This window comes from Emydura macquarii, unplaced genomic scaffold (genome assembly GCF_026122565.2).
Source record: "Emydura macquarii macquarii isolate MOO-44397 ecotype Brisbane River unplaced genomic scaffold, CSIRO-AGI_Emac_v2 contig_2890, whole genome shotgun sequence".
NCBI lineage: Eukaryota > Metazoa > Chordata > Testudines > Chelidae > Emydura > Emydura macquarii.
The window spans coordinates 2,779,715-2,801,708 of NW_027133027.1; the positions used below are offsets into that span (position 1 = coordinate 2,779,715).

Sequence of the window (21,994 nt, forward strand, 5' to 3'; positions counted from 1 at the left end):
CAGAGCTGCATAAACCTTATGGGCTGCAGCCTCCTGCACTTCTGCAGACCATTAGGGTCATTGGTTCTGCCAAATTATGAATATACTCCTTTCTCCTTTGACTTATCCCCAGTGCTATACTCAGGGCATCAAAGCAACAGCCTGACTCAAGTGGCACAGAGGAATTGTGCAATCCCTGCAGACCAGGTTGACTGTCATCCTTTAAGAAATGTAATGTCCAATGGATTCATATGCAATCAGTGTAAATAAATCACTGAAACATTGCCTTTCCTGTGAATCCTAAAACATCCAGGATTCAATTTTATATTCCATAAAAAGCATTTAAAATAATGAGTCTAATATTTTCTCTTACCATTTTATTGGCTTATTAGTATTAGAAAATGTGCTAGGTATGCCAGCTATGTGGGTAGAACAATTTATAAATATGGCTCTAATAACCACCAGCTAATTAGAACATTCCTTCATTTTATAAATACCCGAGACTTGAAAGGAGTGGATTAACTGATAAATGTTGGTAGAATTTAGCTTCCACAAAAAAAAAGATGGAAAATAATTTCCTTCTTTAATAATCAAGGGAAAACTAAAAACTTATTTTACACTGTTAGATGACTGGTACACTCTGTTTTCACTGGCAATAAGAAATGGAATATTGTTATCAGGGGTTTTTGGAATCTCTGCTTTGAAAGTTACTAAACTATGAATGCAAAACTCTTAGAGTGAAATTAAATATATTTTTAAATTAATATTACCTATAAGTATATAAAGAAGATATACTTACGTCTTTCTATCCTCTTTATCTCTGTTGCCGGTTATCAGCCGCCATTGGAGGCAATGAGATACTCGTGGTTCATGAGCCCCTGGTAGAATCTGAACATTGCAGCTATGAGAAGGGAATTTTTGAGGAAGACATGTTCCCCTCAATTTCCCGTGACAGCTCTAATGAGTATACAGTGCTCATGAAATGTAGTCCTGATACATTACCAATAGTTCCAGAGAAGAAAGTGCAAATAACTGGGTTGTATGGCTAAAATTTCTCTCTTGTAGTCAAACTATGGAGGACAGCAGCATCCTGATGCAGCTGGGGAGCATTACCTAAGGGGGTCCAGAGGTAGCAGCTGGCAAGAGAGCCACTGACTTCATGGCTCCTGCCAGGTAGATAAAAGAGTCCAGGAGACATGGAAAGGCACAAGGTCCCCTTTAGATTTCAGGGGACTAGCTAGGTTTGTGGCCCATACGTCTTGCTTATTCTATAACCCCATCTAAGCCAAGTCCATGACAACAGAATGAGGAGGCAACTTTGGATGCAAACTCACAGCATTGCTATTTGCCTCTGAGAGAGAAACTTCTATAAGAGTCAGTGGGTCCATAAACACTGTGTGTCATCAGAAAAAGTAAGAAATAAGCTCAGTAAAAAGATCTTTGTTTCAAAGATCTGATATTGGACAAAAATCAGTTTTACAGGTATGGCTTTTATAGCAATTATATGTGCATATAGTTGGCTTTTTTACTTTGTTTATTCTCAACATACAGACTTGAATAACGTAATGAAGGGTGCTAATATCAACTGTAGTCAGAAATTTATAAATTTCCCATTTTCTTTCAGCGGGCATTAATTAAAAAAAAATTGACTCCAAGTGAATTCAGCAATAAAGAAAACTCTGAAACAAGCACTGAGCACGATAAAGAAAATTCCTTAACCAAAACCGAACCAAGAAGAGTTAAAATATTTGATGGAGGGCAAGTATATATGTTTTCAACTAAACACTATTGGGGAAAATTATTTCTTGGTTCTAGGCTTTGTATGACATTATGATGTTCTTCTCTATTTCAATTTATTTCAATCAACAGTTCCTAAACTGTGGTCTGTAGACTACCAGTGGTCTGTGGAATGCTTACTGGTTTTCACTAGAGAAATGCCAAGTCATATGTTCCATGGTGGTACATAGATAGGAGAAAGATAAAATGAAGAAACAGTAGAGTGTGATTAAGTTTTTCCAAAGAACACCACTCATCACATTAAAGACAGTTGTTGTTAAAGCTAGATATGGCCATAGGTATAGATATTTTCCTAATCTTCATGTAAATAATTGCTGTAGCTGCCACAATGATGTTATGTGATTGTGAATGGGAGGGGCAGGATGGTGACATTAGGCATGATCAGGCATGGGCAAGATGGTGATCCACAATACAGTCTCTGTTCAAATGCAGTCTATGCTGTGAAAACTTTGTGGAACTCTAGTTTGAAAAGTATTCTGAAAATTTTACTGAAAGTAATAAAGTACTGTAATGTTTTGCATCAGATATCTAATGGCTCATCAAAATAACAGTCACTTTCATTGGCACCCTCCATTAATATATTACAACAGTACTTTGTAATAGTGAAGTAAAACTGATATTTTTAAAGGTCTTGGGAGGGGCATGTGACTTAGATCCCAGGGCTGTTCATTTCTAGGTTGGTGGTTTGAATCCAATCCAGGGCAATGATGAGCATAAGTTGTTACTATCTGCCCAACCGAAGTGATGTTGCTTGTTTCCACCCATTTCCTAATGGGTAGGATCCACTTCACAAAAAATCATCATCTCAGTTGGCATCCTGGATGATATTCTCAGCAGAGAAGCCAAATAATGAATAGCAGTAGAATCTGAACTACACTTTCATCCAGAGTTTTCACTGTCATAACCCATGCTATTCCTGTTTTATTTTTATATATTATAGACCTTAGTCTCCAACATGTTCTTCTTTTAGCACCTTTGTCCTCCACCTCCCCCCAAAATTGACAGTTTTTAGAAGTTTGTGTTTAGAAGTTTGTGTTAAACAGATTTAAGATTGTTTAAAATCTAGATGTTTGTTGTATGGTGAAAGCCCTTCCTTAAAGATTCAGCTCTAAACCTTTTGCTGGCTAGCTAGTAAAATAGCTGAAGACTAAAATACCATGGGTTGATCAGAGAGACACTCTGATTTGGATGTCATTTGTTGTTCACATATTGCATTATTTCTGGAGTTCTGTTCATTCTACTGCAATTTCTAATTTTCTGACTAACCTAGGACTTTAGCTAGAAAATAACCCTCTTCATAACAAACTTCCTGACTGTTACCATATTGTTGTTAGGTACAAATCAAATGAAGAATACGTGTACATTCGGGGAAGAGGAAGGGGAAAATATATTTGTGAAGAATGTGGTATACGTTGTAAGAAACCCAGTATGTTGAAGAAGCATATTCGTACACATACAGATGTCCGTCCTTACCACTGCAACTACTGCAACTTCTCCTTCAAAACTAAAGGTAGAGGCACTTGTCACAGTTAGTTATTTTTTTTTCATTTTTTTCCCCACCTTCTTGAGCTATTCTTTTGAGAAATCTAAACAGCAAGAGTGGATGTAGAGCATGGAAGTGATTAAATGAATTGATTACAAGTGGTGTTACAGTAATAACTATAAAATGTGTTCTTCAAGCAGTGCCCCTAGGGGTGCTTCACTTTGAGTGTGCTTTCATCCCATTTTCCTTTAATTGGAGATTTATGGTGGTAGGTCCTGTTCAGCCCACACATGAGCCATGCCATATAAGGCCATGCCGACAAGCCACCCTCAGTTCCTTCTCAGCGGACTTGGCCTGAGATGGAGTGATAGTGTGCCCACTTGTCCTTAGTCTCATTTTCTTTCTTTTCTTTTCCTTTACTTTAATTTAATTATATACTTAGCTCATTTTGTAGAAAGATTTGTCCAATAATCCCCCCCCAAGGGGTTTTCTTCTTTCAGAATCCCCACATATTCCTCAAAAATGTACCATCTGCTCAGTTTTTAAAAGCAGAGCTAGGAAGAATCAGAAGACAAAACTTAAGCTCTGAATGATGAAGCATTCTCTCCATCCGGCCTTGGATTCAGGCAGGGAGACTCTCATACCTCCAGACAGCGGCCTCTGAGTGATTGTAGTGCCCTGTCAATATCTGCATGCTTTCACAGGCCTACTCAGGAAGGGTCATAAAGAGGACTCAGGGAAGACTCATTGAAAGAGGACCCATTCACCTCATAAAGAGTCTGCTTTGAGAAAGCCTCAGTCTCCTCAAAGTAAGATCACATTGAAGACCTCACATCCCAATATGAGTACTGCTGAGGCGCCAAGCTCCATCAGTACTGACCCTGTACCTGGGGCTCCGAGCTCCTGTAAGACTAAAGGCACCAAACATGCCTCGGTAGCAAGATTTTTCTTCATACAACAGAAGCAGGACACTGCAGTGAAGGAGACTAAGCACTCCTAAAAGCACAACTATGACTCATTCAGTACCCTCCATTCCTATGCTACAACCAAGAGAGATGTACCACGGAGATGCCCTCCTTCTCATAATGTCTCAGTTCCTCCCAAGCCATCTTCTTCAGTACTATCTACTTCCATCAGATGAGAGTAACCAGAGCAGTCTATGCCATTGGTACTGACTGTGAAATTTGCCCTGTGCGAATCCAACCTGTATCACATGAATTCGGACACTCCAGTGATTTATTCATTTCAGATGAGCCTGGAGTCTTTCCAATAGTGGTTACTGAATGTCTGTTGGCACCAAAAGTGACATGATGACTGAGGCCAGATCTTTCCCTGTACCAGTCAATCCTCCAGCACCTTCTACAAGTGGCAGACCACTTCCTTTAGATGAGGTTTTCTCTTCTGACTCCCAAATATCAGTGCAGGATTCCCCTACTCACCATAGGGACTTTTCTCCTGATGCTTTTGGGGAGTGAGGGCGTTACACCTTGGACAGTCCTGTGCCTTGCACTGATTCAAGCACCATTGGATGCCACATCCCATGTCTTATGGACCCCCTTAGTGGCCATACTGGGATCCTTGGGCTACATATCAACAGCAATTCTCATGAGTCCCTAGTCTTTTGATTGGGGAGCCCGGAAGGAGACATTCTCCTACTTCATTTATCCCTCCTCCTTTACTTCAAGTGCAGTAATCCTTTGAAGAGCCAGAGGCCAGAACAGATAAGGATGCTACTCAGCAAATTACTATCTCCCCATCCTCTCCAGATGAGATGGTTATGCCTTCTCCACTTTCTTTGGCTGATGATTTCAGACACTTCCAGGACTTAATTAAACATATTGCAGACTCTTTACAGATCTCCTTAGAGGAGGTCAGAGTTGCAGCATAAGCTCCAGGATATTCTCCAGTGGACACCCTCTGCTCAAGTGGCCTGGCCAATTAATGAGGCCCTGTGGGATCCTACCAAGACAATCTGGCAAACCATGGCAATGATACCACTGACATGCAAGCATGCTGGTTTTAAAAAAAATTATGTCCAGATAAGGACTCTGAATTTTTAATTTCCCATCTTGCACCTAATTCTCTGGCTGTGGAAGCAGTGAATGAATGCAATATTCCCATACAATTTGCTGAAGGCACAAAAATTCAGGATGGTGATTCTTGTAGCTATAATTTCATCATTGGAACTGTGAGATTGGTTTTCAGCCCTCGATCTTCAGGATGCATATGTTCATGTCGTGATTCATCCTGCTCACAAAAGATTCCTTCAGTTTCTGGTCAGTCAAGATCACCTCCAGTATCAGGTGCATCCTTTTGGTCTTTCTTCTGTCCCAAGTTTATTCTTGAAAGTATTGGCAGTGGTCATTGCATATCTTCCATGTCTGGGAATAATTGTTTTTCCATGCCTTGACAACTGGCTATTCAAGGGCCAGTCTTACAGCTAGGTTCTCTCCACCATACATACAACAATGTCTCTGTTCCACAGGCTAGGTCTGCAGCTCAACATTAAGAAATCCACTCTGAGACCTGTGCAAAGGATAGAATTTAGAAGGGCTTCCTTAGATGCAGTATCAGCCAGAGCTTATCTTCCCATGGACAGGTTCATGCCCTTAACAAACCTCATCTCAAAAATTCAAATCAGTCCACAGATAAGAAATTGCCTTCAACTACTCAACACAAGGCAGCTTGTACTTTTGTGACACAACATGCCAAGTTATGCCTTTGATGTTTCCAGGGCTGGCTCAGGATGGTTTATGCCCTGAACAAACAGCCTGAACCAGCTGGTGTCAGTCCTCCATCAAGTACAAGACTATCTCAATCGGTGGAAAGATCCAGACAATGTTTGTGCAGGTGTTCTGTTCATCCAGCCATCACCATAACAACAGATGCATCTGTGATGGGTTGAGGGATCTGCACTATGCAGGGTAAATGGTTTGCACAAGAAGCTTGGTTGCACTTCAACATCCTGGAGCTGAGGGCAGTCAGAAATGTCTGTATCCACTTCCTGCCATTAAATCAGGAATAGTTCCATAAAAATCATGACAGACAACATAGCCTGCATGTTCTATATCAACTGCTGTGGTGGGCATGCAGTCTCCTTCTCTTTGTGCGAAGCAGTGAGGCCAAGGAACCATAACAAACCCCATCCTAATTTCAGCAACCTGCCTCCCTATGGCTGATGACCTCAGCAGGCACTTCTCACACAGTTACAAATGGGAGTTGGACTCCTGGACTGTCAATCACATTTTCCTGACTTGAGGAGTTACAGAAGTGGATCTCTTTGCTACCATAACCCACAAGAAATGCAAACAATTCTGACTGAGAGGGAGTTCGGGCCGTTGCTCACAGGGAGAAGTGCTTTCTTAATTCCATGGATGAGGGGCCTTCTGTATGCATTTCCTCTAGCACCCCTGATATTGAAGGTGATAAACATGATCAAGCAAGACAAAGACAAGATCATACTCATAGTTCCTGTGTGGCCCAGAGAGGCCTGGTACCTTTACCTGATTCACCTTGCCATTTGTCCAGTGATGAATCTTCCATCCATCTTGGGACGCTGCAATGGGGGAGGGGCCTAGAGCCTGTGCTCCAGCCCAAGCCCAAACATCTACACCACAATTTTACAGCCCCACAGCCTGAGCCAACTGACACGGGCCAGCCATGGGTGCTTAATTGCAGTGTAGACATACCCAAAGTCTCATTATGTCCACATACTAAATTTCTACCTAAGATATCTTCTGAATTTCATATAAATCAAGTAATCTATCTTCGTTTTCTTCGTGAATCCATATCAGGGCAGGGTGGATATGGTCTTCTATATCCTAGACATCAAGAGGGCACTGGCCTTTTATTTGAACAGAACCAGATCATTAAAAAAATTTCCAAGACTGTCAATTTGCTGGAATGTCAAAAGGGCCCCCAATCTCCACCCAGAGACTCTCCAGATGGATTTCTCAATGTATTATTCCTTATTATGAATCTACCAATTTACAACTTCCTTGTATTACCAATTTCACAGGTCTTTTTCTATCTCTGTGACATTTCTCAAAAACATTCCCCATGTTGAGATCTGCAAGGCTGCAACTTGGTCTTCAATACACAAGTTTCCCAAGCACTACATGGTGGTTCATTCTTCTAGATCAAATGCTGCCTTAGGAATGAAGTCTTGTATTTAGTATTGGATTTGACTCAAAAGCTTCCTTCTTAGGTTGAGGATACTGCTTGGAACTCACCTGAAATGGGGCATCCAAATGGACACCACTCAAAGAAGATACTTGTGCAGTAATTGGAGTTCTTTAAGATGTGTGTTCTTATGGGTGCTCTGCCACCTGCCCTCCTTCCTCTCTGCTTCAGCGTTCCTTGTACTGAACTTTGTGGTGAAGAACAAACTGAGGGCAGTTGACCTGCTCAGCCCTATAGGTCCTTGGTGTGGAGCACGAGTCTGTGCAGTGCATATGCACAGGCCGAACAGGTACTACTACCAAAAATTTCCGATTGAAGGTACATGGAGGTATAAGTGCATCTGAAGTGCAGCAGCCGTAAGGACGCATGTCTCAAAGAGCTCCAGTTACTGTACAAAGTGAGCAGGAACCTCTGCTTATTTATCAACACCTACTCACCAAGAGTGGGAATATGCAAAGTTTATCTCAGAGAACTCTGGTAACAGGTGAGTAACCTTCACTTTTAGGGTACATCTACACTGACGGGCGGTTAAGTTGCCACTGTCAGATCGACCTATCTAGATCAATTGAGCAGTCAGTGAAGACCTGCTCAATCGATTCAGAAGTCGAAGCTGTTAATCCACCCCCTCAAGTGGTGTAGCACTGCGTCCGGTGCAGTGCAGTGAAGATGGCGTGCAGAAGAGAAGCACAGCAGTCGACGGGAGTTACGCAAGCTACTCTGCATAGCTCGCGTAACTCCCGTCGACAGCAGCCAAATCACCGGGTAAGTGTAGACCAAGCCTTAGATTTGCTTGTTCTAGGTTCACATATATTGTGCATGTGATTAGATCTGCAAAGGACTAAAGTAATTACCAATCTTAATATTTCTCACCAAGGGATTCTTCAAGAACATGGATGTTCCATTTTACTTGCTTTGACACTATCTCTGGGCTGTCGACACTTTGTGTCACATTCACTGACCTTCTGCCCAAAATGAAATTGGGAGAGTATCATCTGAGCCTCCCTCAGGAGCAGCCAGAGAAATTGATAGGGAGGCACTTCCATTCCTCACCATTCTCACCACTTAGGAGCTGGGAGTTTTGAATTGCCGAGGCAGCACAATCATATATGGGCGTCAGAGTCCTAAACAGGAGACTAAGTTTGCTTTAATTTGACCTTTTAACTGATAAGTGCTTTTCTAACACAATTATTTTCTTAAATCTAGAATTCTGTCTCATGTGGCTGAACTGTTTTCTTCTAGTTCCCTGTTTAATTGAATGAGTAATGGAACACTGTACTAATGATATGATCATTGTAGTGTTTTTAATTATTTCAAAATAAAAAATGATCTTTGCTTTAAACATTCATGCAGCTATATAACTATGATCTTGGAGAAACTCATATGTTAAGTTGGTTCTGGCCTAGTCATCACTGGAGTGGAAAACTTCCCACAGTGTCTTGTTTTGTTTTGAAAGTGGTGTACATGATTCAGTAGGTGTATCGAAACTTAGTACTCCATCACAGTGCAGGGAGTAAACATATTGCTTCATGGTGCAGCCTTTTAGATGAAATGTTGAACTGAGGCCTTCATCACTTCTGATTGTTACAGGTCCCATGGGAGTTTTTGCAAGAGTGCGTGTGCTGACCAGATTCCAAACTCAAACATTTGACCTACCTCAATTCCCCAGTCACTTTAGTTGGATAAAATATTTTAATTCAGTTTCTGTCCTAAATTGTTGTGCAATGCTGTTGTTGTCACAATAATGCCTAGTGTATTCAGTCAGAAGAAGAGGATGCTTCTCAGTGGGTGGTGAGCTGACCTCCACACATGCAGTATATAAGCTGTATTTCTGTAAAGCACTTTGAAAGCTTGGAAAGTTACTATGTAAGTCAGTCAGTAGTAATAATATGTGGATTTTTATAACCACAGTTCTTCTTCACGTAGTTTCCCAATGGGTGCTCCACATCAGGTTGTGCATGTGCCCATGCACGTTTAATCACCAGAGTCTATGCCTGTACTCCAAACACCCTCATACCATAATTAAAGGGTACATAGGGAGTGAGGACCTGCCACCATTCCATTTCCTTCTCAGTTGCTTGCAGCTTGAGATGGAGCATTGCAGTGTACGTTTTCTAGCCATGCTGCATTCTACACCTCGCATATTTTTTTCCTTATTTTTATAGTGCTACTTTTATTTTATTTTTTTCCCTGTTATTTAGCACAGTTTGTGCTTTTGGGTCTGTCCCTTCTCCCCACCCCATCCTCTCGTTTTTGCCTTCTGGACCTTTATCACTTTTCTTGGTCCTCAGTCTATGGAGGAGGGTTATGCCGAACACCCCAGGCTTCAAATCCTGCTAGACCCCCCCATAGATCTTTCCCCCACAGTGATGAACATTCAGAGTGCCTTTGGGAGTCTCACATCCCCTCCAAATTAGAGACACAAGGTAAGTGAGGTAATATATTTTATTGCACCAACTGTTGGTGAGAGAGACAACAAAAGTCGGTCAAGTAAAAGATATTACCTCACCTACCTTGTCTCTCTAATATCCTGGGACTGATGTGGCTATACCAGCACTGCATATCTCTGCCAAATGTAAGATCTGATCAGGATTTAAGAGCAGATCTAAAAAGTTGAGGGAGGACAGGCTAAAACTCCTGTTAATTGAGTGGTCACTGAGACCCATGGGTCTGTGTTACCCCAATGTATATGGGACCTGCCCAACTGCTTCTGCTGTAGCGGTAAGCAAAGATCCTAGGGGCTCTGCAGCACTACCCAGACCTTCAAAGAAGAAAAGACCCCATTCTCTTAAATGGGATATGAGAAGGCGACATCTCCCTTGGGTCTGGGTCTCAGGAGACCTCACATCCTGCTACAGGTACCTCTGAGGCTCACCATCAGGCAGAGAGGAGATTGAACTCAGGTCCTCCACATCCCTAGGAAATGCTTCTAACCACTGAGCTAAAAATTAAAGGGGGGAACATGCAATGATAATTGGGCCTACAAATTTACCCCACTTGTGAGCCTCTGTGGGAAAGTGCATAAAAGATCATAAAATGTCACAATAACCTACAAAATAAATGTTGATGGGAAAAGGTACAAAATGGAGACCGAAAGTCTGAATTAATCTAATCAAAAAGGCCTACTGACATTTTCAAGGACTATGTTAAGATCACGCCTGGTAAAGAGAAATGTGGAACTGGAAATCAATGAACGAAAATTTGTGTGTTGGAAATTAGGTCTAACTGGGTGACAACATAATGAGGGGATGAGCTATTCTGCCCATCACTCCCTTTTGGAGTTCTTCAAAGAAAAGACCTGGGGGTAAAAATTGAGTATGAATACAATTGCTGCCTGAAAAAAGGGAAAGAAGTGAGGTTTACCATCATGGCTGCCACCGTCACCATCTCGTGGGATCCAGGATCCACTGTGACACTGTTGGGCCTTCGTCATCCTAATCCTAATAGACGTCCTGACCAAACAAGACCAGAGAGAAGGACCCAGATAACATAGCCAGAACCAGTGGAGGTGGCAAAATCCCAACCCCTGGAGTGTGAGACTTGGTCAAACCCTTCTCCCCCACCCCTCAGCTTATTTTTTTCTCTTTCCTGTCTCTCTCCTTTTGTCTTCTGTCTAATGAGAGGTCTGGCTTAGCCAGCCAAGACTGCATATTTTGCAACACTGATGTAAGATTGTGACCAGAAAGGCAATAAAAAGCAATGCCCTAAACAGCCCAGCCCGACTCTGGTACAAGAGGTCAACCAGGTCTCAAAGTGGCTGAAAAGGCCATGTGTTTCTCCAGCAAGGAGATTGCAGGTGAGAGAGTCAACACCAGAGACAGAGCAGCATTTTTCTGTCATTGCTGTTCTTTTCTTTCCCCATTTGTGTGTGTTTTTCTTGAATTGTCTTTTAGGAAACTGGTTTGAACTTCAACAACAACAGCTCCAGCTCATCTCTACTACATCGCTTTTCCCTAAAGACGACAGTTATTACCATCTTTAATACCATCTAACAAGACTGTCAGATGTGGGGGGGAAGGTTCCTTTAAAAAGTCTCTCCAGGGAAAAGGAACAAAGGGTTTTGTTAAAATTAAAGCCTTCCTTAATACTTCACATTTAATTATTTTGCCTTTATTTCTGTAACTTTAATAAAAGATTTAAGATTTTTAATGGTGTGTGTTTGCCATGGCACCAAGCAGGGTGAAGTCTCTGTATCAGTATTAAAACCCCAAATTTGGTTTTAAACTGTTTAATGTTGGACAGTGACAGGGTTCATGTTAACGTCTTAAATTCTTTGGGCTCACTGATTTAATCAAAATTAATGCAAGAGGCACCTCCACTGGGATGGTGGCAAGTCCCTACCTCATTCTTATAAGAAACACCCTAGCCACGTAAGCAATGTGACCCCTGGAGAGGGGTTCCTGGTTGTGGAAGCCAAGCAGAAATAGGTGTCTCCCTGAGATGCGTGGGGCTTAGGACACACCCCTCTCCTCTGCCGCTCTCATTGGCTAGCTTAGGCAGCTTCCCATCTAGCATGCTGTTTTTGTGGATCTCATTCTCTGTCTGTCCACATTCATTGTATAGGGAGCCTAAACACTTAACTCAGGCGTTATGGATTGTACTATTTGTTCCAGTGATTTTCTAGGTCTCTAAAAGTTAGGTATTGTGACAGTCACTTCAGGGTGCTAATGTTTGAAAACTGCAGCCAGCTTACCCTGGTGTGGGGAAGTAGTCGTCTCGTTATGTATCGTACAAAATCAAAGTACACCCATAACTGTATTTGTATCAGTGTAGATCCACTTGCAGCACATAACAATCTGGTGTACATGGATACATTTATTTAAAGAAGTAATTTGTTTTTGTTTTTCTCTTAAGGAAACTTGACAAAACATATGAAGTCCAAGGCACACAGCAAGAAATGTATGGATTTAGGAGTTTCAATAGGCTTAATAGATGACCAGGATGGAGAAGAATATGGTAAGGATTTTAAATCTTCATTTCTTTATTCCAGTCTTGTATTGATTTATTTTTGTTATCCCACGTACCTATCTTTTCTCACCCAAAGCCTTTGACATCTGTTAAAAAGAAATGTAAGGGTGATAGATACCTTAGAAATATGATAGAGTAAAAGATACTAAGAAGATGCATCAGCCAAAAAAAATAAAATAAAAATTGACATTTACTAAAAGTCCATTTCTGGGAAATATTCACAAAATGCTACACCAGTTTAGTTTCACCAGTTTTACGAGACCTCAAAATATCTCAGAAACTACAGTTTGCTTGCAAAGCATGCAGTGCAGCATCACAAAATTTTACATTTTACACTGAAAATAATTGCTTAAAAATGTAAAATTTTAATAAAAAAGTCTTTCAGACATTGGGCCAAATATCACATCTACAATAAAATGCTCAAATTACGAACATTTGGCTGTAAATATTTTGTGCAGCTCATCCCAGGAAAGGAAATAAGTAGTGATTCTGCTGCATGTAGAAAACTGTGCTCTTTCAGCAATGATTAAGTGTGTATCATTAGAAAAGGATCAGTTAGCAATTCTGCAGCTTTTCCACCTTCACATTATTAATGAAAAGTAAAAAGGGTGAACATCAGTAAAAAGGGTGAACATCAGTAAAATGCATTTATAACAATTGATAAAAATAGAACCAAATTCTATATTCCTTATGTACTCAAAGCAGTCCATGGAAGAAGACAGGAGGTTGAGGGAATTAGAGAAATTGCAGATTTTGATTAGTAGAATAAGATAGATCAGTAGCACTAGCAACTCTAAGAGGTAAAACGGGCCATTATTTTAGAAATTAGTTCTGGCTCTAGAAACTCATCAGGGCAGTGGTGGAATTCATCCTCCCCCAGCCTGCCCACCTGTTCTGCAGTAGGATCAAACGTTTTTGATTTTGCTATATTTTTCTTATTTACACATTGAATAGTTTATTAGACTATGGAGGAGGCTTTGAAGAGAAAAGTGGTAAAGAGTTTATTGAAGGAAGGGTAATAAGGATTAATGCACTTGCTCCCACTTGACAACCAATAGCAGACTAAGTGAATCAGCCTGAATTTAATTCTTAATAATGTTGAGAATGTGACTCAAAGTTCTTCAGCTGGTATGACTCAGTAATGTTCTAAGTACAGAGGAAGCTGCATTTGCCCTTTCTGAGCACAAATTGATTTATTCCTTATGAAGACAAGGAAAAAACAAAGGTAATCTTTCTTAGTTGACAACGAAATTCATGAATTGTCCTCTTAGTAGCTGATGTACAAAACAAGTACCACAGAAAATATGCAGCCATTACGTATTCACATCTATTTCTCACTTAGTAACAATTTTATTTCAAATGTTCAGTTTCCACACACAATTAAAAAAAAACGCTGAACTGTTTTTTAAAATGCCATTCTGCAGCTATCACAATCTTATTTGGCCTTTTATAGTATAGGTGATCAAGGCTGTATATCATTAGAATATATTGGGGCACTACAGTTTTGCATGATAATTACTAAAATGCTATAGGGATTTTACTAGGATTTTACTGGGAACATTTTCTAGGATTTTAAAAAAAGAACATTGAAATTCAATGAGATTGATACATCTAATTCCATTAGGCTCCTCTGAAAATCCTAGCCTGATCTGAAGTGTCTACTTGCCAAAAACTGATAAAATCATTAATAGGTGCCCAAATACCAAGAGAAAACAAAGCACCCAGATAGTGCATATTCCTCTTAGGAGAAGAAAACTTGATACCCAGTCTTTAATGAGACATAGCAAGGATCTATTATTGTGTTTCATGTATGTCTGTGTCCCAAAAATAAGTTGACCTGAACATTTTTAGTCATCTCTGTAGAAGTTCTAATGTATATCAAAATGTACCTAGAAGTAGTATATATTGTAGAATGACATGTATATTTTGCTCTACCTTTTGTAGAGAAAACAATTTAAGTTTTGCGGAACAGTTAAAATGTTTCTCCTTAAAGAAACTGACTCCACATATCCTTACTCTTGGTGTAGTGGGCCAGCGTATGTAAGCATAATACCTTCAAAAAGTAGTGCTCTGGCCCAGGTCGTGAACTTTGTGTATGCACTGTAAGGTGTAAAGATTGCATCAGTAAAGAAATGCATGTTGACTACATGCCAAGATTTTCTGTTTAGTGTTTGTACATTTAATTGCTGCTATTTCATCATAGGTTTTTTAAACCCTCTATTAATTTTTTACAGTTATGTAAAGTTTGATTTCTCATCAATATTCTCTAGTCTTTGTCCAAACAAAAGATAGAGAATTATTTTGATATATGTAACCACTGCAACTGGATTCATAAAGAATGTAGAGGAACTATCCCCTTGGGCTATGCAAAAGAAGTAAATGGTTGGTGTTCATCTCTCACCCCCTTTTGTTTCTTTTCCAAGGTCCACTTTCTTCAGCCTTTTACTGCATTCTTGTTGTTCCAAAGCAAAACCGCATATGAAACAAATATTTTAAAAATTAACACGAGACTCTCCAGTAGAGATGGGAAATTGGGAATGTAGTTTATATTTACTTTTGTTTACTAAGGGTAACATTTTAAGTGCCTTAGTCACTTAGGAGCAAATCCATTTGTTTTATTAAAGGTGTTTATTGCTCTGTGGAAGAAATTAGATATGAACCACATTATTCTTCTTTACAAGAACCACATTATTAAGCTTCATCTCTGTCTATTACAAAACAAGAGTCTTTGATTTCTGAGTTAACACAGTTCATCAGTAGCTTACCATGGGTCTTGGCTGCCCAGGGGCCAAGGCTGCATTTGCACCTCCCACCCCCGCGCAGGGCAGGAGGGGTCCTGGTGCCCCCCAGGGACACAAATGCAGGGTGGACACAAATGCAGGATTGGCTCCCCCATGCCCCACACTTACCCACCGCGCAGTGCCTGCCTCTCCTGCTTCAGCCCGGCGCCCGCTCAGACGGGGTGGCCTCACCCCCTGGCCCATGGGGGCAGGGGCCAGGCCAGCCCTTCATGATGTGCGGGGAGGGGAGGGGGCTCTGAAGTGGAAGCATATATTTTTATATATTTAATTTAGCATAATATTGCTTGATAATCTAGAATTCACTAACTACCATTTTTAAATTGGAAAAAAAGAATCTCACCTGGTATGTACATTTACCCATGTGTATCATGCTGTAGCACTATTTAAAATGATGCATCATTTTTAATAGAACACAGTTCTTATGCTACACAGTAAGATCTATTACTTCAATCCACCTAAACTGTGGCATTATGCTTGCACTTTTATAGTGATTGAATCATGTTGGGAGTTGTGTAAAACATCTGATTTTTACCTAGTAACATCAGTATTAAGTATTTGATTCCTTCACCTTCCACAACTTTGATTTACAGTGGTTAACATTTTATTTGTGTCAAATACGCATTTTGGTACTTTAATAAATGATAGCTTTGCCTGCTTTTATTCTTTACTTGCAGAGCTGCCTGATTGCTAGAAGTGGCATGTTTATGTCACAGTTAGCCCAATGTTCTTCCTCAGACAGCGGCCAACACCAGCTGTTTTTAGAGGAAGGTGCAGGAAATCCAGGAAGGGACAATTGTGAAATGACTTGGTCATAGAGGAAATTTAATCTTTCCCTCAGGCAATTGTTAGCTTATGTCCTGAAGCATCAGGGTTTCTATAGATCTCATGTTATAATTGGTTATCCTAGTATAGGTAATAATGCATATTCTTATTGGCCATATAAACGTCTAGACGTTTGTTGGCTCCCAATTAACTATGCTATTGTCTCCACTAAGACCCGTAGGTTTATCCTCAGGTTAGTCAGCTGAAATTAGTGTTTAGCATTTAAAGAAATCACTAGCTTTTTGTTTGTGTCTGCCTGTTAAAGTTTACTACTACTATTTATGTTATCCTACTAATACCAGCACTGGTACCAGTATGAGTAGCCCAGTTCTTTAAGCTGATGTTAGAAAGAGGTTGATTCTCACCTGGAAGTACTGCAGTTTAATATCAGCAGTTAGTAACAGGAATGGAAAGCTGGTGTAGATATTTCCCTATTGTGTGCACACACTTAATGCTATCCATTTTTCAAAAAACTTCAGACACTGCAGTCATTACACTTAAGAATTTACACGACCACAGTGTTCTTTAAAAGAGTGAGAGTGAAAGTCTCCCTCGCTGGGTAAGCATCTGTGGGGATCCGAGCTTTTAACAGCATTCTTTGTATTTGGATTTGTCATCATTTGGGTATTAGTAAATACTTTTTGGTTTCACCTTTTGTGTTCTAAACCGTCCCCACATCACTTTACCTTTCATCTTCGGATCCATGGAATGTTCTTGTCCCCAAGGGTTACAATGTAAGGAATGTTAATATCTGAATTCAGCTGTCAGAGGTGAACCATTTAGTGTGACAAAATCCAACTGGGGATATCTTTTTTGACTATGTTGGTTTTTTACTATACAATCTTTTTAATGAAATGAATTTGTATCTCTTCTGAATTGTAAGCATTCTAAGTCAGATCTTGCAAAGTGCATATAAATGAGGCTGCTTGCCTGAATAAAACTACTCACCAGTGTAAGAGTTTGAAGCCTTAAGTAAATTGCTAGCTATTTTATATAAGTTATTTAACAATAAACTCCAATAAGAATTTGTGAGCAGTCTCTATACAGAAAGTTTTCATCCTAAACTATTTCTTGCTTTCCACACAGTAATTGTTAGCTATTTTTGTGATATGCACTGAATTGTATTTTTCAAAACAATATTCATGAACCTTTCTAAAGATCAGATTTTTCCAAATTATTTAGCAGTGTGTTATTTATCATAGTAGTTCATAAACTGATTTTCAAGACTTTGGACTACTTTAATGCTGTTTCATTCTGCATTCTTAACATACCTGCATAGAAAAAATTAAAATAAATGAAAATCTCCCAGTAAAAATCTGCTACTGATAAGCAAGAAGAATCTAAAATTGACCTTTTATCTTTTCCAGGGAAGACTTTTTAAAATTAATAACTAACATGATTTTTATTTGCTCAACTTAAATGCTTGTAGTATGTGTTGTAACTCTACATCTTTTAACCTGGGAATGGAGCATTTGTGGTTAGTGGTAACTTATACTATGAGATTTACACAAGGCAAGATCATATATGAACAACACTTCTTGTTTAAAGAAGAGAGTGAGAAGCCATAAGACCTCTTCTTATTTTATGTAGTTTCAGGTTCAAACCATCTACAGTTTCTCATCTATGAGGATCTTAAGTTTCTTCCAGCAGATGTCACTATGAGTCTTTTAGACAGTGATGAGCAGAGACCAAGAGCTGACGCAGGGTTAAAATTAATCTTTAAAGTAAACCTGTGAATTGACTTTAAAAAATAGTAAACCACCAAATTTAGAAATAGGTGCTGATTTTGTTTTATCATTTTCTTGTTAATATTTATCTGTCTGTCGATAGACAATTTAAACCTACTTGGCAGAGAGCTTCTGATTGCGGCATTGGAGATGTCCATTGCAGAACTGTATTGTAACATTCTAATATTAAGTATGTAACTGCAGTTCTATTAGAAAAACAGGTAGGGTGGTGATAGTTTACAAAAGGAGATCCTACTTTGTTATATTTGAAAATATTTCCACTTTCATTGTCATAGTATACTATACCTTTCTTGAAGTTGGATAAAGATTATAACTAGATAGTATAGAATAAATGCCTTAATTAGTTAACTTAGATGTTCCCAGTTTGAGGTAATAAACATGTTTGGACACAAACTCAGAGGCAGATACATTTATTAGAAATAGACTCAAGGCTGCAGGTAGAGGTGTTTATCAGCCCAGGATAATATTCAGTTAGCAAGAAGTACTTTCAGTCTTTCCTAAGCAGAGCTGTTAGTGACACCTATAGGTAAGGTTGCCTAATATTTTCCATTGTAAGTCCCGGATTTTAGTTGCTTATAAACTTCACCAAACTTAGTCATTTGGGCAGAAATTTTCCATGCTTGTCCTCTTCCTCAGGCTGAACTATTTTGGAAAGTTTCAACAAACGCAGTTCCACCATTTTAAAAAATGAGGTTAAGGAAAAACTGTAGTTATGCTAATTTTTTTCCAGCTGTTTCTTTGAAGAGTTCTAATGCCTCCCTGCTTTGGAGCAGGTGCGTGGAATGTGGCAGGGGGAGTAGTCCTTGGTCTTCTGCTTTTCCTATGAAAATCTACCAAGATATGGTCAAGCTATAAACCTCTGAACTTTGCCATGTGATGTCAATGGGAAGTTACTTACATGCCTAAATGTCTGTAAGATTGGGCCTGAAATCGCACACTACGCTTATTTCTGATATCTGAAGCAGTATTGAAAAATGACCAATTTAGACTAGGAAACATTTGCTGTAATGCTTTATGTAAATATTACTAAAATGAGCAGCCTTTTAAAAAACCATATCCAATAAGGATTCAAGTAGGAAATATTTAAAATAAATAAAGGGCTTACAAAAATGTGTAAAGAGATCCTTAGTATTATCCACTTCAATCCTCTAATTTGTAGCATCCTTAACTGGTACAAGCAGGGCATGGAGTTAGTAGGACATATTAAGATGCTGATAATTCCAACTAATGCTACTGTGCTGAAGAACTTTAAGCCTTTTCTTTCCCTCTTGGAGGTAAAATGCCACATAGCAACTAACTAATTAACACCATGGTCAAAAATATTTCTGATTGGCAACCCAAGGGCATAAGGACAAAATGAAATCAGGGGGTTTACCTATAAAGCTAGTGTTTTTACTTCAATAGGTAGAATTAAAAACTCAATTTTACTAAATATGATTATAGCTGGAGTACAGAGTTAAGAATGGTGCAGGAAACCTTAATTTTCACTTTTCCTGAGTACTTTACACAGACATCCTTAATGTTCTCCAAATAGATATTTTTTCCCCTTTCCTCCTTTTTTGCTGTAGTAGACATTTTCACTAAACTGGATTTTTGTGTTGGGTATTTAGTGATCCTAAGACGAAGTGTGCCAAAACTTTTAAAAACAAATTGTTAAATATTTAAAACACTGTTATAACAATACTAATAATCTTAATTTCCTATTCTGCTTTACAGAATTACTGATATCCACAGCAAAATGCACACAGCTCGTGACATGTCAACTATTTAATAGCAACATTCTGCACAATTTAGGTCAAAAAGCAAAGAATACATTTTTTCCTACTAAAATTGAACAGGGAACTTAAGTAGGCAGAATGCCATTACTAAAGTTGGAATTGAAGAAGACTCCCTGGTTAACAAGTCTGAGCTTGCAAAAAAATAAAAAAAATAAAAAGGTGCAGGGAGGGGAGCGGGGGACCGTAGCTCTTTGTTACAAAATGTGTTTTGACCTTTCTTCCAAAGACTGCACACCTTATTACTCAAAACCTGTAACCTTCATGGCTCTTCTCCTTACTTAAGAAGAAAACAGAAACTGCAGAGTCAGACATTATCACAAGCCACATCACTAATGTTAGATAATACTCCAGAGATTCATTAATTACAAAAGCTTGGGAACCTATCACTGCAGTGATCACACACACAGATATAGAGCATCATGTTCCTTTTTGCCTTGCCAAAAGAATGAGTGGGGTTTTTTAAATCTGAAAGTTGAAAGCTGTGTGAGAGTAATGGAACCACACACATCCCTGTCACCTTGCTTATTAGTGCAAGCTTCTGGCTCTAGGTAACTACATTTAAATAGAAGCTGCCAAACTCAGACGATGGAGGGAAGTAAGGAAACAATGCAGGTAAATGATATTTCCCACACTAAGTCCTGCATTTAAGGAATCCGTATCCTCAACACGGTTCCCTCCTTTGTTTCACTTTTTGACTATGGGAGATTGAGGCATATGCAGAAATTCACAATATATTTGCTTAGGTCCTACATTAATAACAATTTCCCTGTGAAATCCATACTATTTTTACATGTGTGTTTAGAGAAGGTAATTTCTCACTATGAAGTAGGGCATTTTTTGGCCTAATTACTTGGGGTCTCTTTTAATCCTTATATAATGATTTCTTCAGTGCAGATTAATGTAATCACCTCAGACTGATATAAACCAAAAGCCTCTGCAACATATACTGCAGCTGATAAAAATGTACTTTATATATATAATTTGTACTTTATCTGTTCTTAAAGTTAAGTTGCAAGATGATTAGGGGTATGGAAAAGCTTAATAAGACTGGGACTTTTCGGCTTGGAAAAGAGACGACTAAGAGGGGCTATGATAGAGGTCTCTAAAATCATGACTGATGTGAAGAAAGTAAATAAGGAAGTGTTACTTCTCTTCATAACACAAAATTAGGGGTCACCCAATGAAATTAATAGGCAGCAGGTTTAAAACAAACAAAAGGAAGTATTTCTTCACACAATGCATGGTCAACCTGTGGAACTCCTTGCCAGAGGATGTTGAGAAGGCTAAGATTATAACAGGGTTCAACAAAGAACTAGGTAAATTCATGGAGGATAGGTCCATCAATGGCTATTAGCCAGGATAGGCAGGGCTTGCTGTTTGCCAGAGGCTGGGAATGGACGATGGGATGGATCACTTGTAGATTACCTGTTCGGTTCATTCCCTCTGAAGCACCTGGCATTGGCCACTGTTGGAAGACAGGATGCTGGGCTAGATGGACCATTGGTCTGACTCCGTATGGCTGTTCTTATGATAAAAAAAAAAAAAAAAAAAAAAAAAAAAAGTCTTTTAAAATGTGTTAAAATATGCATCAAATAATCAGGCTTATCTGTGTGCTGGATGCCTCCCAGCTAAATCTTACTCCATCTTTATTGTGGACCTCAACCTAAAAAAGCAAGCCAGATGAATTCTAATCAAATAATGCAGGTGTTCTCCCTTTGGGAATAACCCTCTTTGCTTTGTTACGTGTGCCACTGTGCATACTTTGTTTTAAAATATTATTTTTATTGGAAAGTAATTGTAGGGACAAAAGAAAAGAAGTGAGGCATTAGCACACAGCAGGCATACTAATGTAGAGAAAAGCAAAGAGTTAGTCGGAATCCAGATTTTTAAATAAATCTTAGGAGCTCAGTCAATCAAAATTCAGAGATACTGGCCTTGACTACAGTGAAAGCACTCAGTTATGTAAATCACTGAATACTGATTGGCTGAAAATCTGAATGACAATGATTGATGTTGTTACTTAATAACAACCAGGAAGTGTGTCAACCCCAGTGCAAATGTTCAGATCAGAACCATCAGTGACCACTCAAAACACACAGTTTTGCATTAACAGCTATGGTTATTTCTCAGTAGCTACACAATCTTAGACACTTAATCTCTGCACAATTTAAGTCCTATGTGCACAGCAACTGTGGCCACCTAACCTTTTCACCTCTTCCTCCTACCATTTTATACCATATGTCACTGTACTCCACCACCCAACCACTCCTCCTTTTGCTAGTATTTATTTGTTCCTGTGGAAAATTATACCATTGTGCCCCTCACCCTACAGGAGGAAGTATTTCATAGAATCATCAAAACGTAGGGATAGAAAGGACCTTGAGAGGTCATCAAGAGCAGCCCCCTGTGCTGAGACAGGACCAAATAAATCTAGACCAT

General features: G+C 39.3%; 1 protein-coding gene across 2 annotated transcripts in view; it reads left to right on the plus strand.

The window, feature by feature from the left end:
• Positions 1-21,994, plus strand: part of HIVEP1 (HIVEP zinc finger 1) — a 150,086-nt gene that overhangs the window by 118,344 nt on the left and 9,748 nt on the right. For both annotated transcript variants that reach the window (XM_067568340.1, XM_067568341.1), the window contains exons 5-7: positions 1,604-1,737; positions 3,111-3,286; positions 12,293-12,394. In XM_067568340.1, the coding sequence (XP_067424441.1) occupies positions 1,604-1,737; positions 3,111-3,286; positions 12,293-12,394 (412 nt within the window). The remainder of the gene's footprint in view (positions 1-1,603; positions 1,738-3,110; positions 3,287-12,292; positions 12,395-21,994) is intronic.